General features: G+C 39.1%; 1 protein-coding gene across 1 annotated transcript; it reads left to right on the top strand.

Moving 5' to 3' along the window:
- Positions 1-6,313: 6,313 nt before the first annotated feature.
- On the top strand, positions 6,314-14,537 carry LOC143030371 (uncharacterized). The gene is made up of 4 exons (XM_076193521.1): positions 6,314-6,635; positions 7,200-10,996; positions 11,309-11,404; positions 14,455-14,537. Exons 2-4 carry the CDS (start codon positions 7,414-7,416, stop codon positions 14,535-14,537), a joined length of 3,762 nt encoding a protein of 1,253 aa, XP_076049636.1. The 5' UTR covers positions 6,314-6,635; positions 7,200-7,413.
- Positions 14,538-15,114: the final 577 nt, after the last annotated feature.

Here is a 15,114-nt window from a genome sequence, read left to right as displayed (position 1 = left end):
TATCACCATCATACTTGTCATATGATGTAAAGGACCCAGTGTGACATCTGTGCCACAGTTGTATCACTAGTCATTTTAGATATCACATGGTGACCCACACTGGAGGGAAGCCTTTCCAGTGTGACCTGTGAGATAAAGCTTTCACACAAAACTGTCACCTTAAAAATCACTTGATGGCCCACACAGAAAAGAAGCCTTTCCAGTGTGACTTGTGTGATTCAGCTTTCTCAAAAAAGGATGCTCTTATAAAGCATACAAGGAGGCACACAAGAGAGAAGCCTTTTCAATGTGACCTCTGTGTTTCTGCTTTCTCGGAAAAGGGTTGTCTCACACAGCATATGAGGAGCCACACAGGAGAAAAGCCTTTCCAGTTTGGCCTGTGTGAGTCTGCTTTCTCACAGATGGGTTCTCTCACTAAGCATATGAGAACCCACACAGGAGAGAAACCTTTCCAGTGTGACCTGTGTGATTCTGCTTTCTCACAAAAGGATGCTCTCACAAAGCATAAGAGGACCCACACAGGAGAGAAGCCTTTCCAGTGTGACCTGTGTGAATCTGCTTTCTCACAAAAGGGTACTCTCACACAGCATATGAGGACCCACACAGGAGAGAAGCCTTTCCAGTGTGACCTGTGTGAATTTGCTTTCTCAGAAAAGTGTTATCTCGCACAACATATGAGGATCCACACAGGAGAGAAGCCTTTCCAGTGTGACATGTGTGATTCTGCTTTCTCACGAAAGGGTTCTCTCACACAGCATAAGAGGACCCACACAGGAGAGAAGCCTTTCCAGTGTGACCTGTGTGATTCTGCTTTCTCACAAAAGGATGCTCTCACAAGGCATAAGAGGACCCACATAGGAGAGAAGCCTTTCCAGTGTGACCTGTGTGAATCTGCTTTCTCACAAAAGGGTACTCTCGCACAACATATGAGGATCCACACAGGAGAGAAGCCTTTCCAGTGTGACATGTGTGATTCTGCTTTCTCACAAAAGGGTGCTCTCATACATCATAAGAGGACCCACACAGGAGAGAAGCCTTTCCAGTGTGACCTGTGTGAATCTGCTTTCTCACAAAAGGGTACTCTCACACAGCATATGAGAACCCACACAGGAGAGAAGCCTTTCCAGTGTGACCTGTGTGAATCTGCTTTTTCACGAAGAGGTGTTCTCACAAACCATATGAGAACCCACACAGGAGAGAAGCCTTTCCAGTGTGACCTGTGTGATTCTGTTTTCTCACAAAAGGGTAATTTCACAGAGCATATGAGGACCCACATAGGAGAGAAGCCTTTCCAGTGTGACATGTGTGATTCTGCTTTCTCACAAAATGGTGCTCTCACACAGCATAAGAGGACCCACACAGGAGAGAAGCCTTTCCAGTGTGACCTGTGTAAATCTGCTTTCTCACAAAAGGGTAATCTTAAAAGACATACAAGGACCCACACAGGAGAAAAGCCTTTCCAGTGTGACCTGTGTGAATCTGCTTTCTCTCAAAAGGGTGCTCTCACACAGCATAAGAGAACCCACACAGGAGAGAAGCCTTTCTAGTGTGACCTTTGTGATTTTGTTTTCTCACAAAATGGTAATCTAACATTTGAGGATCCACACAGAAGAGAAGCCTGTCCAGTGTGATATGTGTGGATTTGCTTTCTTACATAAGGGTAATTTCAAACAACATATGAGGACCCACACAGGAGAGAAGCCTATTCAATGTGACCTCTCTGATTCTGCTTCTTCACACAAGGATCATCTTGCAAAACATATGAGGGCCAATAGAGGAGAGAAGCCTTTCCAGTGTGACGTGTGCAATTCCGCTTTCTCACTAAAAATTAATCTTGCAAAGCATATTAAGACCCACACTAGAGAAGCCTTTCCAGAGTGACCATTGTGATTAAGATTTCTCACAAAAAAAATTACCTCAAATATCATGTGATGATCCACAGGAATAAAACAATTCCTTTGTGATGTTTGATTCTGCTTTCTCATGAGAGGATTTATCTCACAAAGCATATGAGGGCCCATGCGTGAGAGACGACTTTCCAATGTGACCTGTGTGGTACTGGTTTCTCATTAAAGAGTTCTAGAAAGCACATGAGGACCCACACTGGAGAGAGGCCGTTGTGGTGCTACCTGTGCGATGCAGCTTTCTCACAAAAGAATCACCTCAAAGAATGTATGATCCACACAGGAGAAAAGCCTTTCCAGTATGACCTTTGTGAATCCACTTTCTTATTAAAGGGTTCTCACACAGTATTTGAAGATTCATGCAGGTGGGCAGCCTTTCCAGTGTGAGCTGTGCAATTCTGTTTTCTCAGTAAAGGGTTTCCTCATACAGCATATGAGGACCGAGCAGGAGAGAAGCCTTTCCAGTGTGACCTGTGTAATTGTACTTCCCCACAAGAGTTCTCTCACAATGCATATGACAACCCACACTGGAGAGAAGCCAAGAATAAATCAAAGGTGGGAGAATAACAGTTTTTCAGGTTTTCAAAGAAATTTAGGAGAAAAAGGTAAAGATGTAGATATAGTATGAGAAGTTGAATATAGCAATGCATTAAGAAAACGTGAAGTAAACGACCTATTGGAAGAGATCAATATGAAATTGAACTACCGAGCTTTACTTAGAGTATTGACTACTTTGCATACGAGTAATGAGCAAACAATTAGAGAATTGAGTGACCCAAAGAGCGAAATTTATATACTTAAAAGAGAAAACAAAAGAATGAAAAATTAGGATAAGAACAAAAATGAAGAACTGAAAAAGGAGGTCAAATAGCAATTACAGGTAGTGACCAGAAAGGTGGAAGAGTCAATCAAGGAAACAGACCTCCTTGAAATAAAAAATCAGTGCAAGCAGGAACAGGAAAATAAAAAAATATCCTTTAGAGAAATAGTACAAAAGCAGATGGAGGAGAATACAAAAGAAACAGTTATGAAGGTAATTAAAGAAAAGGAAAATTGGGTGAGAGATACAGTAGACAAAGGTAAATGCATTGTGATCCATGTTATCAAAGAAAAACACAATGTGTATAGATGCCAAAGAGAAAAAGAGGAAAAAGAAATAGCTAAGGAAATTCTGAAAGAAATTCAAGACAAAGAACAAAATTTTGACAAGGAAATTGATGAGATTCACAAAATGGGCAAATACTCAAAAGAAAAACAACATAGACCTCTAAAAATCAAACTAGGAACCCAAATGATAGCTGAGGAGATACTATCGAAAATGGTTAAACTAGCAAACAGTGAGAAATTCAGACACGTATGGATAAAAAAGTAAATGAGTAATGAGGAAAAAGAGAAAGACAAGGCTCTCAGAATTGAAGTCAATGATAGAAATGGGAAAAGAATGGAGATGGAAAAAGCAATTTTTTTTTTTAGAGTATTGGATCTGAGACTGAAAAAATGGTACATCAGAAAAATGGAAACTTAAATAAAAAAAAAAAAAAAAAATATGAAACTAAAAGTGGCATACACAAATATGGATGGTATGATATCTGGAATTAATCAAATGACTATCTGGAAAAAAAAACACCTGACATCATGGGAATTGTGGAGACAAAATTTAAAGGTCCTCAACAAATATGGTGGGACAAGGTCTATACAACCATTGGGCGAAAAATAGAATGGATAAACAGGGAGGAGGAGTCATGATATTGACCAAAAAGAGTGTTAATGTGACAAAGATAAATGAAGGCAAATATAATGTGGAATTAATTATGATTAAAGTTGTAAATAATAATATGAAAGAAAAATTGTAGTAGTATATGTGCCACCAAAAACACAGGCTTGGTCTGATAGTGATCATTCCAAATTACTGGAAGACACAAAGAATGCTCTAAGTGAGTTACTGAAAGAGGGTGGTAACAGAAATTATAGGGGACTTTAACACAAAGGAAATAATCTGGAAAGAAATTATAGTAAAAGGGGGAGAATAATTTTGGAGCAACATGCTACTGGATTTGACTATCAAATATACCTTAACACAATGGGTTAAGGAAAATACTAGATATAGAAACAATGAGGAACCATCGAAACTAGAATTGATATTCACTTCCGAACCTGATATTGTGAACAGAATGGAGAATAGGACACCAATTGGGAAGAGTGACCACGTAATAATAGAGTTTGAACTAAAAGAACAAAACGATGTGAGAGGGGATGAAAAACACAGAGAAAGAATGTTAATGTACAGTAAAACGGATTTTGTAAAACTTAGAAAAATTGTTCAAAATACAATTTTCTAAAGAGGAAACTGAGATGGAAGATAAATGAAGCATATTTAAAGAAAAGTACAATGTCAAGTTCAATGTCAAGAAATGTAGTATAATTGAATTTGGAAAAAGCAAAAACAGAATATCAGGGCAATACAAAATTGGTACAAAGGAAATTAAAAAAGTCAACTCGGAAAGGGACGTAGGAGTAACTCTCACCAATGACATGACACCAGACAAGCATTTCAACAAATTAGTCAGAGAAACTTTCAATTTATTAAGATCAATAAAAGTGGCGCTTTTGACTACATGGATGAAGAAATGGTAAAGAAAATATTAGTTACATTGATTAGACCAAAATTGGAGTACACAGTGACACTATGGACACCTAGTACTAAAAAGAACATAAAGAAATTAGAAAGAATTCAAAGACCAACACCAAAGATGGCACCAACACTCTCCAAGATATACAAACAAAGATTGGACAAACTCTAACTACCTACCCTGGAACAAAGAAGAGAAAGAGGAGACCTGCTAACCATATACAAAATTATGAGAGGGCTGGAAGTCCTTGATAGAGATGACTTATTAAAGTGGGATAGAAGAATAACCAGATGACACAAAAAGAAACATAAAAAAGATAGTTACAGGAGAGATCTGAAAAAGAGTAATTTCCCACACAGAGTGATAGATATCTGGAACAAACTGAGTGAAGAAACAGTGAGTGCAAAAACTATACAAGAATTTAAGATCAAACTGGATGCTGAAAGATGCAAAAACGGGTCACTACAAGCATAGCTCTCTTCCCATGAAATATAACTAAGTAAATACAGGACAGTAGCCTTTCCAGTGTAAATTGTGTGATTCTACTTTCTTACAAAAGAGGTCTCAATCATCACATGGTGACTCATACTGGAAAAAAGCCATTCCAGTGTGACCTGTGGAATTAAACATATTTCCTGTAAGATTTGTGCATGTGTTCGTGCCCACATTTCACAACTAGCATACAAAGGAAAAAAGTGTGTGCGCAAGGTTTTCAAAATAAAATTTAAATGATTAAAGATACTAATCCTTTAATTTCATAACAATGAATTCAAAAGGAATGTGATTTTGAGAACCTGCCAATGACCTGTGAAATATAAGTGTACAATTTCATAACTTTACACAGTTTTGAGATCTTTTGTATGTTCAGCAATTATACATCACCAGTACTAGTTCAATCCAATTAAATAAATCAAGAAGCATGTTATTAGTTTTATACCCTCAAATTAAAAACTCTGAATACTTGATACAATCTCAATTTTTTTTGTTTTTTTTTTTAGTTTCAAATTCTATTTGGAAAAGAAAATCACTGTAATTTCTTACAGAAACCTACATTTCAGGAATAACAAAAGGAGCTAAGAATATGCTGATGAAAAAATGGCTACTTAAAGTCCTTGGAATATTAGAGATATCTGGATAAAAGAGGAACGCTGAAACAATGCCAAAGCAAAATTATTATTAAAGGGAGCTGTTGGAAAGACCCATACCAACTTTGTATTTTAATTTAAATGTAAACAGCAGGAAACAAAACAAGGCAACAATTATGTTTGGTAAATAGTGCGCACAGACATGGTTGTATTCTGTAATCTGTAGTTATTTGTAAATTTACAAATGAAAAAAAAAATCAAATGACAGAATTGCATAGAACTGGTGGATCTTGTCAGATTCAAATGAAGCAAAGGGTGTGAAGTGAAACCGAACTGCTAGTGAATGGCTGCATGAAATAATGTTACACCCATATACAGGACAGTTTCCCTGAGGATGAGGTACAAGAATGGTCAGTGTTTGATATCTCCACTATTTCACATTGATTTTTCATTTGGTAGTGGAAATGTTACTGCCCTTTGTCTTAACTATCATGATTTTCTTGCTGATGCTACCAAAATATTTAGTTTGATGTTGCAAGTGTTACCATAGTCACCCCCTGGTGCTAATTACGTTCTCTATTTTTCCAAACGCTGGTGCCCAGGATGCCCAGCTTTGTTTATATACGGACGCGAATTCACGGTCTGATATTAAAGTGTTTTGGATAAAATGTATCTAGAGATACGTTTATACTTTTGAGATCTACGGTGCTCTAGTTACGTAAGAATTTATAGAAATACGTATTGTAATTGCTTTTGATGTATGATCCATGTACGATGTGTATTTTACAATATTGAAATGTATTGTTAGGATGACGCCAAGAGTATTGGAACCATGGTGCCAACTCAAACGCGAAAACAAGGGAGGCATTGTTCTCTCTCTCTCTTTCTGTGTATAAAGCAAGGCGGACGTGCAAGTCCTTTCGTGGGTATAAAATGGTAGGGAAAATAAGAATCGGGAGAATTAAGGAGGATAAATAATGGTGAAATACACAGAGGGAGAGGAGCAATGATTTCTGGTGAAGTATGACTGCATATCTTGGTAGGATGTATTTTATTTGAGATGATTAGCAAGGATCCAATTTTCATGTGTTTGTAGGAGCAGAACTTGTTGAAGTGGTTAGACAGAGATGATATAATTTGTGTGTGGTTGTAGAATTGTGATGACAATAGAAATTGGTATGTAATTGCATGGAATGCAATGTGATTATTATGTTGATGTAGAGGCAGTAGCTCAACTGAGTAGCAGTGGAAATATTGAATAATTACCTCATATGATTAAGATGTGCTGGATTCTGAGAAGCAAGGATAAATGCATTCATGTAGCTCTGTACTGATAAGCTTATTCAATATAGGTGTAGAGAAAATTACCTACTATGTTTCTATAACCTCCATTTTAGTATGATGACTAATGTGGGATGATGATTTTCCTAACTGAGAGGGAATAAGATATATTTACAGAAGGAAGTGTAAGGAAGGAAATGAAATAGATATCCGTTTATTGTCACTCCACCTTTAAGGGATGAGGCAAGATCTGTTGTTGTCCTCCTTAGGTCCTTTATTTACTAACTGATTGCTTTAAGGTTAGAGGTGGTAACGTGACAGTTGGGGGCCCGGCCGTCCGGGATAGGATCCAGAACTAGACAAGGAAGCCACAACCAGTCGGATACAGTCGCAAGTAAGAATTACACATGTAGGAACTCCCCAGAGTAAACTCCCAAGGACAGAGGTATGTTGTGTTGAAAAATTTAATTAAGTGAAAGTGTGAAATATAAAGTGAAATATATTCTGTATACAATGGCTACGTACGGCGACCAAGTAGAAATGGGTAGTGACCACAGTGATGAAGTGGAAATGCATGAACAGAATGTGGAAATGGACCTAATAGTCAAGAGTAAAGCCGTGCGAGAATTTTTGGAAAACCCCGATATACATAGTTTGTACCAGCTTAAGGTAGACGACTTGCACAAGTTAGCGGAGGTATATGAGATTACGGTGTTAGATGCTCCCAAGGGTGATCTACAGAGACAAATCATGACAGCCTTGGTCAGGAAGGAAGTCCTTGGCGGAATTAGTGGGAATGAGTCAGAGAGAGAAGAAGGGCAGTTAAGTGGAAATGCAGAGTCGAATAAATGTGACTGGCGAGCACAAGTTGAGATAGAGAAAATCCGAGCAGAAAAGGAATTAAAACTAAAGGAGATGGAAAACAAAATAAGATTAAAAGAGATAGAAGTCTTTGGTACACAAGGAGGAAGAAACGCAGGAGGCGGAGGAGATGATAGGGTCAGTCAGTTACCCGAATTTATAGAAGGAGAGGCAGAAGACTTCTTTATCCAGTTTGAAAAACTGGCCACTATCAGAAAATGGGAGAGATCGGATTGGGCGATGTTAGTTCAAGCGAAGTTCACGGGAAAAGCGAGGGAGGCCTTTGCAGGTTTATCATTACATGATTCAGTCCGATACCACAGAGTGAAGGAGGCTGTGCTCAAGACAAGTGAGATGACACCTGAAGTATATAGGAGGAAACTCAGAAGTATGAAGAAGACAGATGGACAGACATATGGCGAGATGGCCAGGGAGAGTACCATGCGATTCGAACGGTGGTGCAAATCGGAGAGAGTAGAAGACTTTGAGGACCTGAAACAGTTGATGTTGTTGGAACACTTTACAGAGAGGGCGCACCCTGATATCAGATATGAAATCTGTAGGAGTCGGATTAAGAATATAACGGATGCAGCACAGTTAGCGGATGAATTGACTGTTATGCGGAAGATGTGTACAGGGCAAGTGAGCCACAAACCAGTTGGAATAAGGAATGTGGGACATGCTTATGGAAGGAATGACCAAAGAGTAGGCCACTTTGATTATAGGCAGGACCATTATAACCACCAGAGATCACAACCCCATTATGCTCCGCAGTATCAAGAGAGAAGCAAACCTAGGAACCCACCCCAGTATAACCCTATGAGGCAGCAGAATTTTAACGGTTATGTGAACAGGCAGGAAAGGTCACATGTGAAATGTTACGGATGTGGAGAGAGTGGTCATGTGCAGTATCAGTGTAGGAAAGTGTCCAAATCTGCTGGATTGACTGTGGCATGGAGGAAACCACAAGTGAGCTTGGATGTAGAACCTAAGAGGAAGGAGAAAATTGTGGATAGTTTCCAACCGTTCATAACAGAAGGAACGATATCATTACCTGGAGGAGCGAAGAAGCAAATAAAAATCCTAAGGGATACAGGGGCGAATCTGAGTCTAGTCCTCCGAGAGACATTGGATTGGACCGAAAGTTCATATACCGGTGAAGAGGCTAGAATAAGAGGTGTGGTTGCAGGAACGAATACCCCATTGCATTATGTAGAAATAGACACAGGATATGTTAGTGGCAAAGTGGAAGTTGGAGTCCGTGAAGAACTCCCTATAAATGGTGTGGATATGCTTTTGGGAAATGATTTAGCCGGAGATAAGGTGGTCCCAGAACCAATAATGATTGCTAAACCCCTCGGGAATGTGAAGGATGGGAATGTCGACGTGCAAGGTGAAGGAGATGTCTTAGATATTGGAATTCGGAGGAAGGTCCAAAGTGAGTGTGGAAATGGAGAAGGAACTACAGTTGCAGGGAGTAAGGAATCTCTGAGCGGAGGTGAAGTAAATGCAAGTGAGGAGAGTGCGGATGATGGAAGTATCCAAAGAATTTACCCAGCTTGTGTAGTGACCAGAGCCATGATGAGGAATAAGGAAACTAACGATGAGGATATGGGTTTAGGTGATATATTTGATGAGGAAAAGGAACATAAGCCTGTGGAAGATGAAAGTGTGGAGATGAAATTAGAGATATCCCCTGATTTCAATGTTGGCAGGAGGGAACTTATCGAGGCCCAGCGCAATGATCCTACTTTGAAGGAATGCTTTGGAGAAGCAAATAGAAATGGCGTGTCTGATGATAGTTCTACTGGATTCTATCTTCACGACCATGTATTGATGAGGAAGTGGAGACCTGCGAGTGTACCCGCAACAGAACATTGGGAAATGAAAATGCAGATAGTGGTACCGAAGAAGTATAGGCATACATTGATAGCCTTGTCTCACGAGTCTAGTTTGGCAGGACATCTAGGAGTGAGGAAAACAGCAGGGAAACTGTTGACTCATTTCTATTGGCCAAGTCTGAAGAGAGATGTTGCGGAGTTCTGTAGAACTTGTGACGTGTGCCAGAGAGTGGGTAAACCGAATCAAGTGATCCCACGAGCACCATTGCAGCCCATACCAGCATTTTGCAAGCCATTCAGCAAAATAATCATCGACTGCGTGGGACCTTTACCGAGAACTAGGAGAGGAAATTCCTATCTACTGACAATAATGTGTGTAGCCACGAGATTCCCAGAGGCTATTCCACTAAGGAGTATTCATGCCAAAAGTATAGTGAGGGAGTTGGTGAAATATTTCTCTTGGGTAGGACTCCCAGAGGTGATACAATCCGATAGAGGAAGTAACTTCACTTCCGGCATGTTCAGGAAGATATTGAAGGGCTTGCATATTGAACAGAAGTTGGCAAGTGCATACCATCCACAATCACAAGGTAGCTTGGAGAGATTCCACCAAACACTGAAGAACATTCTGAGAGTATACTGTGAGGATCTTGGTATAGATTGGGATGAGGGAGTCCCACTAGCTTTATTTGCGGTCAGAGATGCAGTACAGGAATCGACTGGATTCAGTCCATTCGAACTAGTGTACGGCCACGATGTGAGAGGTCCTTTGAGCATGATGAAAGAGAAGTGGCTCGGCAAGAGTGATGACCCGCATTTGTTAACGTATGTATCAGAATTCAAGAGTAGATTGATGAAGGCGAGGGAGCTTGTCGCAGAGAACCTGAAGAATGCACAACAGGAGATGAAGAAGTGGTATGACAAGAAGGCGAGAGTGAGAGAATTCAAACCAGGTGACAGAGTTTTGGTGTTATTACCTATCCAAGGGGATCCCTTGAAGGCAAGATATTGTGGCCCATGGACAGTCGAGAAGAAGGTAGGAGAGCTGAACTACATAGTCAACACTCCTGGTAGGCAGAAGAAGAACCAGTTGTGCCATGTGAACATGATCAAACCATATCATGGAAGGGAGGAGGAGAAGACGGAGGTACCCGAGTTGAGTTGCGGCGCGGTGAATGCAGTACGAGAAATGGATGATGGAGAGGAGGAGAAATTCAGCAGGTGCGAGGAGAAGAATCTGGGGAACTCGATGGTGTTAGAGAATCTAGGAGCTAAACTGAATCATCTGAGTAGTGAAAGGAGAGATGATATCATCCGTGAGATACATAAGTGTGGAACCTTATTTTCGGACACTCCGAGGAGATGTACCGTGTTGGAACATGATGTCGATGTAGGTGATGCCAGGCCGATGAAGCAACACCCATACCGAGTGAATCCAAAGAAAAGGGAAATTATGAAAAAGGAAGTCCAGTATATGTTGGAAAATGGATTAATTGAGGAAAGTAACAGTGCGTGGAGTTCCCCGTGTGTGTTAGTGCAGAAGGCAGGTAGTGATTCGTACAGGTTCTGTACAGACTTTCGGAAAGTGAACCAAGTGACTAAGAGTGATTCGTACCCGATACCAAGGTTGGATGACTGTATCGATTGTGTGGGGAAGGCGAAGTTTGTCAGTAAGCTAGATATGTTGAAAGGGTACTGGCAAATAGGTTTGACGGAGAGGGCCAGAGAAATCTCTGCCTTCGCAACAATGGATGGCTTGTATCAGTACCGGGTGATGCCATTTGGTATGAGGAACAGTGGCAGTACGTTCCAAAGATTGATTAACAAGGTGTTGGCAGGAGTGACCGGGTGTGCAGTCTATATTGACGATATCGTCATATATTCTGAAACTTGGGAAGACCATGTAGAGCAAATTTCGAATGTCTTCCAGAGACTGAATGATGCCAACTTAACAGTGAACCTAGCTAAGAGTGATTTTGCAAAGGCAAAGGTTGAATACTTAGGATACATGGTAGGCCAAGGTGAAATACAACCCGTTGATGCCAAGGTGAAGAGTATCAACGATTGTCCCGCTCCTAAGAACCGTAGAGAGTTGTTACGATTCTTAGGCATGAGTGGTTACTATAGGAGGTTCTGTAGGAATTTTTCCACAGTAGCTTTACCATTGACTAGGCTGTTGTCAAAGGGTACCAAGTTTGTGTGGGATACACATTGTGAGGAGGCTTTCACAACTATAAAAAGAATGTTAATGAGTGACCCTATACTTGTCACTCCTGATTTTGAGAGACCATTCAAATTGTATGTGGATGCGAGCAACTTTGGAGTAGGGGGAATTTTAGTTCAGGAGAAAGAGGATATCGACCACCCGATATGCTACTTTTCAAAGAAATTCCTCCCTTATCAGAGAAACTACAGTACAGTTGAGAAGGAGACTTTAGCCTTGATCCTTAGTTTGAGTCATTTTGACATATACTTGAGAGGGTCCGGATATCCTATTTCTGTGTTTACTGATCATAACCCCCTGGTGTTTTTACATAAGATGAAGAATGATAACCAACGGTTGATTCGATGGCGTTTGATGCTTCAGGACTACAATCTGATAATACAGCATGTGAAGGGAGCGAACAATATCCTGGCGGATACATTGTCTCGTCTTCCTTCTCCAACATGAGTCAATCCAAGGATCGCCTCATGTCTTGAAGGGGGAGGGTGTTACCATAGTCACCCCCTGGTGCTAATTACGTTCTCTATTTTTCCAAACGCTGGTGCCCAGGATGCCCAGCTTTGTTTATATACGGACGCGAATTCACGGTCTGATATTAAAGTGTTTTGGATAAAATGTATCTAGAGATACGTTTATACTTTTGAGATCTACGGTGCTCTAGTTACGTAAGAATTTATAGAAATACGTATTGTAATTGCTTTTGATGTATGATTCATGTACGGTGTGTATTTTACGATATTGAAATGTATTGTTAGGATGACGCCAAGAGTATTGGAACCATGGTGCCAACTCAAACGCGAAAACAAGGGAGGCATTGTTCTCTCTCTCTCTTTCTGTGTATAAAGCAAGGCGGACGTGCAAGTCCTTTCGTGGGTATAAAATGGTAGGGAAAATAAGAATCGGGAGAATTAAGGAGGATAAATAATGGTGAAATACACAGAGGGAGAGGAGCAATGATTTCTGGTGAAGTATGACTGCATATCTTGGTAGGATGTATTTTATTTGAGATGATTAGCAAGGATCCAATTTTCATGTGTTTGTAGGAGCAGAACTTGTTGAAGTGGTTAGACAGAGATGATATAATTTGTGTGTGGTTGTAGAATTGTGATGACAATAGAAATTGGTATGTAATTGCATGGAATGCAATGTGATTATTATGTTGATGTAGAGGCAGTAGCTCAACTGAGTAGCAGTGGAAATATTGAATAATTACCTCATATGATTAAGATGTGCTGGATTCTGAGAAGCAAGGATAAATGCATTCATGTAGCTCTGTACTGATAAGCTTATTCAATATAGGTGTAGAGAAAATTACCTACTATGTTTCTATAACCTCCATTTTAGTATGATGACTAATGTGGGATGATGATTTTCCTAACTGAGAGGGAATAAGATATATTTACAGAAGGAAGTGTAAGGAAGGAAATGAAATAGATATCCGTTTATTGTCACTCCACCTTTAAGGGATGAGGCAAGATCTGTTGTTGTCCTCTTTAGGTCCTTTATTTACTAACTGATTGCTTTAAGGTTAGAGGTGGTAACGTGACACAAGATAAATTACATACAAAAGTATATAAAATTTAACATAAATGGTAGTAGTTACTGTTCAGAATGAAATTCTGAGACTTGGAAAAGTTGATGGTTACTTAAGGAGCCTTTCTTGTCTCTAGTGCAGCTGTGAGTGAGGTTTTAGTCCAATGGATCAAATAAAAAACAAACTCAGTCACCGTGTAGGTGAATGTCATTTGGATATGTTTATGAAAGTGAAAAGCTACAAATATGGAAATTCAATGAATGATAGTGTGTATAAAGAGTGGGTGAATGCCAAAAACAAAAGAGAGGAGAAATAAGAAGTTGGAAGCTACAATTAAAGTTGAGAAATGGTACTGTACGGTACATTTTTTATATATTTAGAGTTATTTTTAAAGCTAGAAAGCTTAAGCGTAATTGTTCCTTAGTGCTTTATATATATATATATATATATCATACTATTAATCTAATGAATATAAAATACATATTAAATATTTCTGTCAGCTCTGTCATTCTTACACAAAGGACTCTTGAAATATAAAATGAGTGCAAATATATATATGTATATATTTATTTATATATATATATATATATATATATATATATATATCCCTAATGATTTAAATTATGGAAGGCCAAATTTTAATTAGGTATTTCTAATACATGATAAAATATTACACTAGATGGCACTTAGAAAACACATAACACCATTGTCAGAGTCACAGAATCAAAAAAGATCATTTTGCCCACCTTTTAAATGATAGCAGGGGCCCCTTTGTATAAAATTTATTAAATTTGTATGATATAAATGCCAGGGTTACAAAAAAAAAAAAAAACTTGATCAACAAACATATTGGAATCTGCCTCAAATTCTAATAACTTATTTTTGGCCTAAAATACGTCTTTCCACAATTTTTTTGATAACGATCTGTTAATAACTGTTTGAGTACAATGGCAAACAAACAAACCAACAAACAAATGCTGGCAAAAACACACCTTCCTTTGTGGAGGTGATGATACACACATAGAAATTGTGTGCATTTGCTTAACTGTTTAATGTGGTGACTGGCACATACTTGGCACTTGGTTCTCCAACAGACCGTCCTCCTATTACACCGAGCAATTATCCTTCAAAGTTGGAGTACGGATGTGAAATGTACTCATCTGCTACTGAAGCTTGATATCGTGTGTTGAACTCGGTACATCATGCCAGTGTTCATTTAGATAGTGTGTATAAAGAGTGGGTGAATGCCAAAAACAAAAGAGGAGAAATATGAAGTTGGAAGCTAGAATTAAAGTTGAGAAATGGTACTGTACGGTAGATATAGACGTACTGGTAGATATAGACGTTCTTCCACTGGACTAACATCGCCAGTTGTTATTGCTGAGATGCTGGTATTGAGTTCAGCGCTTTCTTGAGTTTTTTATATATATATATATATATATATATATATATATATATATATATATATATATATATATATATATATATATATATATCAGTGTCCCAAGACTCATGTTCACAGCTATATACATCTACCCCCAACCCTCCCTAAACCTTTCGGCTTCAGGGTAGCATCTGCCATGACGACATTAAATGTACCTTCCATTTCTGTATGTCCCTATCGATTTGCTAGAGCTGGTTACTGGCAATTCCCCTCTGTTACTGTCTGCAACCCAAATATTCATGTAAGAAATATGTTACCAGATTAGAAGTACAGTACCATACACTATTTCTAGAACATTGTTCAGTAATGC

The sequence above is a fragment of the Oratosquilla oratoria genome, chromosome 12 (genome assembly GCF_046742065.1).
Source record: "Oratosquilla oratoria isolate Oo_2021 chromosome 12, ASM4674206v1, whole genome shotgun sequence".
In the NCBI taxonomy this organism is placed as follows: domain Eukaryota; kingdom Metazoa; phylum Arthropoda; class Malacostraca; order Stomatopoda; family Squillidae; genus Oratosquilla; species Oratosquilla oratoria.
Note: the sequence above shows the minus strand (reverse complement) of the source record. Positions and strands in the feature narration are given on the sequence as shown.

What these genes read in the sequence shown, in the direction of transcription:
- LOC143030371 (XM_076193521.1), top strand. Translation starts at nt 7,414, where the DNA reads ATGGCTACGTACGGCGACCAAGTAGAAATGGGTAGTGACCACAGTGAT. An exon ending in GGAACATGATGTCGATGTAG is followed by an intron (nt 10,997 to 11,308) that starts GTGATGCCAGGC and finishes ACTGGCAAATAG; the next exon opens with GTTTGACGGAGAGGGCCAGA. An exon ending in TGGTATGAGGAACAGTGGCA is followed by an intron (nt 11,405 to 14,454) that starts GTACGTTCCAAA and finishes GTTCTCCAACAG; the next exon opens with ACCGTCCTCCTATTACACCG.